General features: G+C 44.7%; 1 protein-coding gene across 2 annotated transcripts in view; it reads left to right on the forward strand.

Annotated features, from left to right (window-relative positions):
* CDADC1 (cytidine and dCMP deaminase domain containing 1) overlaps positions 1-9,461 on the forward strand; it is a 13,751-nt gene extending 4,290 nt beyond the window's left edge. For both annotated transcript variants that reach the window (XM_010284884.1, XM_010284885.1), the window contains exons 4-8: positions 695-744; positions 1,796-1,965; positions 2,501-2,690; positions 7,809-7,869; positions 9,132-9,461. In XM_010284884.1, coding sequence (XP_010283186.1) covers positions 695-744; positions 1,796-1,965; positions 2,501-2,690; positions 7,809-7,869; positions 9,132-9,205 — 545 coding nt within the window. In that variant the 3' untranslated portion in view covers positions 9,206-9,461. The remainder of the gene's footprint in view (positions 1-694; positions 745-1,795; positions 1,966-2,500; positions 2,691-7,808; positions 7,870-9,131) is intronic.
* Positions 9,462-10,962: the final 1,501 nt, after the last annotated feature.

A 10,962-nucleotide genomic window follows, 5' to 3' on the forward strand; every position in this document is an offset into this window, starting at 1 on the left:
CTTTGAGTGATTGTTTGTGGTAGGATGATGGCAGTGGTTAATTGAAAAGTGTCATCTACAATATTAATCCCTGGAAGCCTGAAACATTTTTTTCTCCTCTATATGCTGTGTTTTAACTGGTCAAGACTCAATAGCTACTGGGGAAGATTTCCAAGTTCCATAAAAATCTTCCAGGTCACATAAGTTCTGTTTCAGTTTTCTTGTGGTGGTGATAGGAAACATTACCCAAAAATTTTATTTTTGTCTCTGAATTAGGTATAAAATACAACTAATTTTGACAGGAATTCAGACCACAGAACCACAAGCTTAAGGAATGGTGGAAATTAAGTAATTAAATTAAGTAGTAAATAATGAGAAGGTTTTTATCCGTTTGTCATCTCACATCAGCAGATCTGTCCACATAGATTCATGGTACACGTTTTCTTATCTGATCTATGTATTGGTTGCTGCTTAGCATTTGTGAACAAATGTACGTAGCAAAGTCTTAGAATGGCGGACCTTGCAGTTAAAGCACACCCAGCTTTTGCAATAGACTCATATGACTTCAAAGCACTTAATCTCTCAGCATTTCTTTTCTCCTGACCACAAAGCAACAATGAATATTATTCCTTATTCTAGGGTGTCATATGTTAATGTATAAGTAACTTAGAAGTGCTTTATTTGTTATTTACTGCTAAAATGTTATGTATTTTAGAGGATCATAAAACGGGAGTTGGAGCTATTATTTGGGCAGAAGAAAAATCAGTAAGTATTGAAAAAGTTACTTGCACTCACAATTTATACACTTGGATCTGCTTTGAGCTTGTTATTTTGCTTTAAGTTTATCCATGTGCGTTTTTCATACACACGCACAGCACTATAGAAAGTTTGCACTTCTCAGTCTTTAGTAATAAGTAAATGAGTGGTTCATTGTTATGCTGTCAAGATGAAGGAGAAGTATAAATGAGTTTAGTGTCTCTGCCTGGCTTTTCAGTGTCCATGATTCCCGAGTCATTGTCAGTTATTCCAGGTGTCCTGCCTACAAAGTTTTGCCACAGCTGCTGAGCAGGCAGCATGTGCCTACTCTGCATGGTACCTCTTGCAGCTTTTTTTTGGAGATGTCTCAGTGCAATCATAGCCTGACAACCTCTTGAGGATTTTTGTTGCAGTTGAAATGCTGTACTGGCTTCAGCAGGGTCCTTTTTGGATCAAAGTGATATTTTCCTACAAATATTGTTACTGTCCTTTTTCCTGTCCAAACGTAAAGTTTTTATTTCTTTATGTCTCTGATTATGCATGTTACAAATCCCAGGAAGCCTCGTTCTTCATGCAGCTGCAACATACTCTTAATTTGTTTTTAGCACTTCAGTCATCAACTGCTTATTGCTGTTTTGTTTCTTGATCTGATTTCAGTCACTGATTGCTACTTTGTCAGCCCACTGGTCACTGGGTCTGTCCAGTCTCTGGCACATCAGGGACTAACTACAGCTGTCTTTAATTTTATACATTGCAGTAAGGCTTAAGGGCTAAATCCTTCAGACTTTTGGTTCCTGCTATCAGTATTACTTGCTAAAAGGAAAGCCTCTAAAGCCTGGTGCAGTGTGTTGTGTGTAGTGTTAGAGTTTGCCAGTCCAGCTCCTATGGAGCTCAGTGGAAAATCTCTATACAGGCACGGAGCAGGTAGCAAGAGCTGGGTTCTCTTTTAACTGCTGTAACTTGGCATGAACTGATAATGTGAAAGTATACATTGCACAACACTTTGACTTACTACTCAGTTTAAATGTCTCCATATTTGACGCTTTGCTTACTATTGCAGAGAAGCTGTGATGGGACAGGAGCGATGTATTTCATAGGCTGTGGTTACAATGCCTTTCCTGTTGGATCCGAATATGCTGATTTTCCACACATGGATGATAAACAAAAAGATCGGGAGATCAGAAAGTTCAGATACATTATACATGCGGAGCAGAACGCCTTGACATTCAGGTAATGGTTTTATTTTTACCACAGGTAAGACTGAGATGGTTCAGAAACAATTCCGTCACAAATGCGTGATGTCACTGTGATGAAGTGTGGATTGCAATCACAGTCTTGTTTATGCCAATGATGCAGAACTTGGAGGTGCATGGACACAGTCAGCTCCTGCAGATTCTTCAGACTTCTTAAGTGAACGAACTTGTTTTTTAAAAGATATTCACTCCAATCCATGGCAGCTATCCTTCAGAATCAAGCCACTGCCTGTGCTTCCTGCTAGCACCATGCTGTAACCTGAAATACGGAAGCGCGGCAGTTGTTGAGGCTTCCAACAATGCTATGTGTGGAGAGGTGGGATGCGTGTTTTGTTCACAGATAGTAAAACCAAACCAGATACCGTTGTGTACTTGTGCACTTGATTAGGAGTAAGTTGCTTCTGAGAGTAGATAACAGACTTCTCTGCTTGCTCTTGTGCGGTATCAAGTTTGTCACTATTCAAAACTATCAAGGTATAAACTCTGAAATTCTGTTTTCTGACTGCTTGTAGGTGTCGAGAAATAAAACCAGATGAGAGAAGCATGATATTTGTGACGAAATGTCCGTGTGATGAATGTGTCCCTTTAATCAAAGGGGCTGGTATCAAGCAGATCTATGCAGGAGATGTTGATGCTGGAAAAAAGAAAGCAGACATATCCTATATGAAGTTTGATGAACTCGAGGGTGTAAGCAAGTTTACAGTAAGTGTCTAAATGTACTGTATTCTAAAAACTGGGCAGCACTGGGGCAAAGAGGGAGTGAGCAGTCATCTGCAGCCAGCACAGAGGAGCCTGTTCTTGAGCTGTTTAGTCAAGTGAGTGGAATTGAGAGGTTGCTCTATCACGACACTGGGGAGTGCCATATACCAGATGGTGGGGCCAAGCATGTCTGTTTTGTGTAATTTCCGTGCAGATTTCCCTCTAACTCATTGCTGCTGTTTGAGGTGGTCTCTTCACACTCTGAAGTTCTCTCCAAACCTCCCTGTCACAGCATGGCAGCTGACGTGGGAGATCACTGTGTAATGTTGTAGACCCGTCTAGCAGCTCCTGAAAGAGCTGCAGTGGGGTTTGAAGGTGGCCAAGTGCACCTGCAGCTCAGGGTGCTCACCATGACAAACTGCAGCACTGTCAGTTTGAGCAGGCTTGTTTCCCCTTCCCAAAAGAGTAAATAGCCACACGTCCCTTAATAGCTTTTTAATCTCAAAGCAAGTGCGTGTCAGAGGGGGAGCTCTTCATTTCACCAAGAGGAGCTGTTCAGGAGCCAGACAGATCCACAGCGGAGCAGCACATCTTGGTGCACAGGGGCTTTTCCTGAGGCAGGGAAACGCCAGGGCAGAAGGGAGACCCACCCGGAGCTGGCAGCTCTCATGGGAAATGCTGATGAGGCCTGGGCCTTGCCAGAGCAATGGTGGCCACCCCCATGCTGATAAAAAGCAGCCTGGGGAGTGCGAGTGACCGGGAGCGCTGCCAACAGAGCGGGCAAACAGGGTGTGGTGCGGCAGCCAGGGCGTGTGTGGGAGTTTGTGTGGAAGGGCGCACAGGGAGGGCGTAGTCGCCCTACCAGCTCAAGAGGTGAGTTCAACTGGTGGTCATCACCTCTCAGGAGGAGGTTAGCTATGGTATCCACCCAGCAGAGAGCCATGTCTGCCTCAATGGATGTGGCAACCCAGACAGAGCTCCCATGAAAACGTGCAGCCATTCAGGTCTCAGACTGCAGAGAGTGCCAGAGCCTCTATCTGGTAACGGGTGGCAGTAATGAGAACCGCTGTGTGAGGTGTGACCAGGTGGACGATATGCTCAGCCTGGTGGCAGAGCTACACGAGGAAGTCAAAAGGTTAAGGAGCATTAGGGAGTCTGAGAAAGAGATGGACTCGTGGAACCATGCTCTGCCCTCCCTGAGACAGAAACAGGAACAGCCATGAGAAAAAAAACATCGAGAGGGTCAGAAAGGCCTACCCCCTACATCATAATGACCTCCACATGGGAGAAGAGACAGGTTATATTTGTAGGCAACTCCTTTCTGAGAGGAACAGAGGGTCCAATATGCCAGTCAGACCCTTGTCTTGGGGAAGTCTGCTGCCTCCCTGTGGCCCAGGTTAAGGACATCACTAGAAAACCTCCCAGCCTCATGCGGCCTTCTATTACCCACTGCTGCTCTTCCATGTGGGTGGAGATGAAGCTGCAACTCATAGTCCAAGAGCAATCAAAAGGGACTTCAGGGCCTTGGGACGGTTGGTAAGGGAATCTGGAGCAGAGATTATTTTTTCCTCTCTCCTACCAGTTGTGGGCAGCAACATTGGAAGAAACAGACGGGCCCAGTCTATTAATACATGGCTCTGTGGCTGATGTCACCACCACAATTTAGAGTTTTTGGGTAATGGAATGGCCCACATGGGACCTCGCTTGCTGGCATTGAATGCGATTCACCTTTCTCAAAGGCAGAAGAGGGTCTTTGCTCACGAGCTAGTGGGGCTCATTGACAGAGCTTAAACTAGACTTGAAGGGAGAGGGGGATAATATCAGGCTTGCCTATCACAAGCTGTGGGATGACATGCCAAGGTTAGAGGAACGGGGTGCTAGGGAGGGCCCTCAGCCTATTGCTCTGAGATGTGCTGGCTACATTGGAGCACACTTGAAGTCTTACAGAGATGAGCCAGGGGCTCCCGAGGGAATAGGACCCAACAGGGAATACCAGTGAAACACCTCAAAGGAATTAAGGGATGTTCCTCTAAGAAGGTGACATGGCCCATGGCCCCGCTGAAGTGCCTCTACACCAATATTGGCACACAGCATGGGCAACAAACAGGAGGAGCTGGAAGCCACCATGCTGCTAGAAAGCTACAACCTAGTTGCCATTACTGAAATTTGGTGGGATGAATCCCATGACTGGATTGCAGCTATTAATGGCTACAGGCTGTTCAGAAGGGACAGAAGAGGAGCGAAGGGCAGAGGCGTTGCCCTCTACATCAAGAAATAAATAGAGCATGAAGAGCTGTCTCTGAAGAATAGCCACGAGCAGGTTGAAAGGTTATGGGGGTAGGAATCAGAGAACGCAGCAACAAAGGGAAACTTGTGGCTAGTGTCTGCTACAGGGTGCCCAATCAACGGGAGTCTATTGACAAAGGCTTCTCACTTCAGCTACAGGAGGCACCGTGCTTGCAGGCTCTCATCCTGCTGGGGGATCTTAACTACCCTGACATCTGCTGGAAAAGGCATGGTGAGCTGTAGTCAACCCAGGAGACTCCTGGAATGCATTGAGGATAACTTCTTAAGCCACGTAATAGGCAGCACTACCAGAAGGAATGTGATATTGAACCTGTTGGTCACCAACAGAAGTGAGCATCAAGTTTGGAGGCAGCCTAGGCTGCAGTGATCATGCACTGGTGGAGTGCGCAATCCTGAGGGATCTGGGTCAGGTGAAGAGTAAAATCAGGACCCTGAATTTTAGGAAGACAAACTTCCAGCTGTTCAGGGAGTTAGTCAATAGGACCCCCTGGGAAACTGCCCTCGGGGACAAGGGAGCAGAACAGAACTGGCAGATCTTTAAGGACACTTTCCACAGATGCAAGAGCTCTTGATCCCCAGATGGATGGACTGCAACACAGGGACTGGAGGAGCAAAGTCCCTCCCACTGTAAGAGAACAGATTTGAGACCATGTGAGGAACCTGAACCTACACAACTCTATGGGACCTGATGAGGCGCATCCCAGAGTCCTGAAGGAATTGGCCGATGTAGTTACCAAGCCACTCTCCACAATATTTGAAAAGTCCTAGCAGTCAAGTGAAGACCCTGGAGACTGGAAACAGGGAAACATTGCACCCATTTTAAAAAAGGGTGGCAAGGAGGACCCTGTAAACTACCAACCTGGCAGCCTCACCTCTGTGCCTGGGAAGATCATGGAACAGATCCTCCTAGAAGCTATGCTAAGGCACATGGAGGGCAGGGAGGTCATTCAGGACAGCCAGCATGGTTTCACCAAGGGCAAGTCCTGCCTGACCAACCTAGTGGCCTTCTATGATGGAGTGACCACACCAGGGAAGAGCTACCAGTGTCGTCTATCTGGACTTCTGTAAGGCCTTTGACATGGTCCCCCACAACATCCTTCTCTCTAAACCGGAGAGAGGTGGATTTGGTGGGTGGACTGTTGAGTGGATGAGGAACTGGTTGGATGGTCACATCCAGATGGTAGTGGTCAATGGCTCAATGTCCAGATGGAGACTGGTGATGAGTGGTTTCCTTCAGGGGTCTGTACTGGGACCCGTACTCTTTAATATCTTCATCAGTGACAGAGACAGTGGGATAGAGTGCACCCTCAGCAAGTCTGCAGATGACACAAAGCTGAGTGGTGAGGTTGACATGCCTGAGGGATGGGATGTCCTCCAGAAGGACCTGGACAAGCTCGACAAGTGGGCCCATATGAACCTCATAAGATTCAACAAGGCCAAGTGCAGGGTCCTGCACCTGCCAGCATGGTTTCACCAAGGGCAAGTCCTGCCTGACCAACCTAGTGGCCTTCTATGATGGAGTGACCACACCAGGGAAGAGCTACCAGTGTCGTCTATCTGGACTTCTGTAAGGCCTTTGACATGGTCCCCCACAACATCCTTCTCTCTAAACCGGAGAGAGGTGGATTTGGTGGGTGGACTGTTGAGTGGATGAGGAACTGGTTGGATGGTCACATCCAGATGGTAGTGGTCAATGGCTCAATGTCCAGATGGAGACTGGTGATGAGTGGTTTCCTTCAGGGGTCTGTACTGGGACCCGTACTCTTTAATATCTTCATCAGTGACAGAGACAGTGGGATAGAGTGCACCCTCAGCAAGTCTGCAGATGACACAAAGCTGAGTGGTGAGGTTGACATGCCTGAGGGATGGGATGTCCTCCAGAAGGACCTGGACAAGCTCGACAAGTGGGCCCATATGAACCTCATAAGATTCAACAAGGCCAAGTGCAGGGTCCTGCACCTGGCTCAGGGCAACATCCAGTATCAATGCAGGCTGGGGGATGAATGGATCAAGAGCAGCCCTGCTGAGAAGGACTTGGGGGTACTGGTGGATGAAAAGCTGAACATGAGTTGGCAATTTGCGCTCACAGCCCTGAAGGCCAACTGTACTCTGGGCTGCATCCAAAGAAGTGTGGCCAGCAGGTTGAGGGAGGGGATTCTGCCCCACTACTCCCACCTGGAGTCCTGCATCCAGCTCTGGAGTCCTCAGCACAGGAAAGACACGGACCTGCTGGAGCGGGTCCAGAAGGGCCACAGAAATGATCCGAGGGATGGAACACCTCTCCTCTGAAGAAAGGCTGAGAGAGTTGGGGTTGTTCAGCCTGGAGAAGAGAAGGCTCTGGAGAGATCTTATTGCAGCCTTTCAATATATAAAGGGGGCTTATAAGAAAGATGGGGACAGACTTTTTAGCAGGGCCTGTTGCGATAGGACAAAGAATAACGGTTTTAAACTAAAAGAAGGTAGATTCAGCCTTGATATAAGGAAGACATTTTTGACAATGAGTGTGGTGAAACCCTGGAATAAGTTGTCCAGAGAGGTGGGAGATGCCCCATCCCTGGCAACATTCAAGGTCAGGCTGGACGGGGCTCTGAGCAACCTGATCTAGTTGAAGATGTCCCTGCTCACTGCAGGGGGGATTGGACTAGATGACCTTTAAAGGTCCCTTCCAACCCAAACTAGTCTATGATTCAATGATTTCCCACCTCACCCCTAGTCATGCCTTGCAGTGACGGACTGTAGAGTGCTTTTTCTTTCTCCCTTTGCTCTTTCTTCTGTCTTCTGGAATAAGTAAACATTTTCTTCTTCTTTTACCAGTGGCAACTAAATCCATTGCACACTAATGCCCTTGAATTCCATGACCCCACAGCCAGGGAAAGTAAGTATTTTTTCAGTAATTAATTTTATGACTGAAGTCAATAAGTGGGATCACATTTTAAACAAACCTGAATCCCTCTGGGATTGATTAGTCTTAATTAATCTTGATTTTGATTAGTTAAATTTTTCTATGAAAACTTCTTTGAGTTTTTTTAATAGATGAACTAATAGTAAGTCAAAACCAAGCTTGTTTCAACAAATGCTTGGCATTGGCACACACGTTACAAAATCTAGTAATGCTGTTATCAAGGTCAACAATACGCTGTTTTGCATATAGATCATTTCAGACTACTTTATCAAGTTTTAAATTTTGCTCTATAAAGACTTTTTATATAGTGTTCTATAAGAGTGGCATTCTTTTTCAAGAGAAATTGGATGCCTCCAAGTCATTTAAATATGTTCTGCAGAACATTTCAGTGCTTTTTTTATGAAGTAGAATCTAAGCCAGTGCTTTTCAATCAACATTTATTTTTGTGTGTATATACAACATAAATATATTTATATATAACAGAAAGCCCACAAAATCCTTGTCGACCTGCACCCCTCTAGCAAGGGAGCTGTCATCTCCTGAAAATAGAGTTTAGATGAGTCTTATGTTGAAGCCTTTTTGTGCTACAAAAGGGACACACCATTGGCGTCTACTGTCAGCTACCAGTCCTTAAAATGTTCCTCATTAGAGAGGAAAATAATCTGGAAAGTGAAGCTAAATAATTGTTGTGCCTCAAGCATGAAGTTACAGAGCATAAAGATAGGAGTTGGCAGCTACTCAAAGCATTGAGTACCATACTAGAGCATAAAAAAGACTGAAGATGGTTTTTGTAGCACATGAATAGCCATGTACTAGAAGCTAATTCCGTAAATGTAGTGAGCTGGATTAGTGGAGAAGTCTCTTTGTTAGCTATTTCCTTATGAGTTGGAGGGAAAGGGGGAAGGGAAGGGCTCAGTCTTTGCTAATGGTTTTTAGACCCAGGTGGAGAAGCCTTCATCCTGAGGTACTTTGTTTGACGATCTTTAACAGGGCTTATTTTTCTAACAATGTTTTCTTCAAGATGGTATGCTTGCATTTTCAATACTGAACTGTTTTAAGTTGCTATTTTTCCTTAGGATGTTTCTTTTACTATGATTACTGAATGTTCCTCTGTATGGGGAAGAAGACAAGCTCCCCTCCCACCCCTAGTGTTATTCCAGTGTGTCTGTATGTGCTAAGTATTTAGACTATGCTTACTATTGTATGAATGTTTCACACATATTTTTTTTCTTTAGATGGGGTCCAGAAGACAAAATCACTAGATGACCAGCAGCACCAAAACAAGAAACTGTGTCTGGGTCACTATTGAATAATTAAGCACTTCTGCAGTCTTGCTCTATACTTTTTATAATGCAGCCTGTTTGCACTTTCAAATAAGGAAAAGTTTTATTTATTGTTTGGAAAGTGATTTTTAGAATAATTTTATTTATGATGTCTTAAATGTTTTACAGAATTACCTGAAGGTCTTTTTAATTTAGAAGTTCCCGGGGGAAAAAATGCTGCTTGTATTTTCTGTGAAAGTAACTGGGTGGCTAATCATTGTTAACACATTAACAAAAAATACTGAAAGTTTGTCTGGTAGATCAGAGTAATAATAAAATGGTATCTTTTTTGCTTGGTGTATGGATTGAGGGAATGGATTTCTAAGTTCTGGACTAGCAGAATGCAGAAATAAGCCCTAGTTCTTCAAGTACACTTGTTAGGGGAATTTTTTAGAAAACGGTAGATAATCACTAGCAGTTATTCCTGTTCCTGAAAGTGGCTTTTGTTTCTCAGTCTGCTTGTATAAAGGAGACAAAGTCATTGAGATGGCAATCATTGCTAGGTAAGTGATTTGGAGATCAAGTTTGTCTCTCATACATACCCGCTTCCAACTACCATAGCAGCAGAGCTATTTTGTTTTGTGGTACTTGCATTGCTGTTCTATGTGCTTCCTTAAGTGCATCCCATAGACAAAGATTAGCCTTGCTTTTTCTCAGCTTCTGGATGCAGGCCTAAAAGAATTTTGCTGTATGCATCTCAATGGCCCCTACATATGATGTGAAGGTTGCTAGTGTTTAGGTTTTATTAATCTTCACTAACGGGGTTCTAGGACTACAGAAGCTAATGAAGTGCCAGGTGCCCTGTTGTTTCTTAGATAGGATGGAACCAGTGGACTAGCCCAAATCTTTTCAGGTGCCAGTCTCTCGGATGACTACACATGGAGCAAGGGTGACATTAAAACAGCCAGTGAAACTGCAGTCTAATGTTGCTAGTTTTGAGGAGGTGCTGGGTAATGTGTAACCAGAACAGAGAGTTGTACCCAGCATCTTTTGAAAGGTCACTCTACTTATTCCCATCTGTTTGCTGCTTTGAATATGACCTCTAGCTGTTTTAGCAAATGTTCCAAGACTTTCTGTTCACTCCTCTGCTGAGCTCTCAAGTGCAAACAGTTTAAACCTTTTTCTGCTGCTGCTGGTAGGATATATAAATGGCCTTTTCCCAATTCTTTCATGCATCTTGTCTTTGCTACCCTCCTTATGAATCCCCTTCCAGGACTTTGTCTTAAGATGCTGCCTTAGGTTCTGTTTGTTTCTTTTAGGCTTTGGAAAAGGTTGGAACTACATAGCAAAGCAGGGATTGGATACTGTGTAAAACATTCTTAACATGGCATTAATTATACGGAGTCTGTTCTCATCCAGTTTGGCTACTGGTCCTGTAACTTAAGGTACAGTTCTTGATGCTTGGAGCTGCAGCAAGAGGCTGTGATTCCCCAGAGCTCATAACATAACTTCATTCTTGAGTACCTGGACTTCAGAACTGGGGAATGCTTATATCCTCTTACCACCATGAGAATTCGCTCTCACTCGAGCTGGAGATGGAGAAGCTGCTGTTTCTCAGAGCAGTTCTCATTGAGAACTCATCATTCTCTTTTAGCAGAAACTTCATCAGGCAGCTGACTGACCTCCTGCACCACTGCTGCCTTGCTAAGTAGGGTGCATACAGCTTCCCTTCCCAGGAGCAGGTAGTGAATGAAGGAGAAAAATCTGACAGTTTGTCAACTAAGGGAAGGATGGTGAAACCCAT

This window comes from Phaethon lepturus, unplaced genomic scaffold, assembly GCF_000687285.1.
Source record: "Phaethon lepturus isolate BGI_N335 unplaced genomic scaffold, ASM68728v1 scaffold7144, whole genome shotgun sequence".
NCBI lineage: Eukaryota > Metazoa > Chordata > Aves > Phaethontiformes > Phaethontidae > Phaethon > Phaethon lepturus.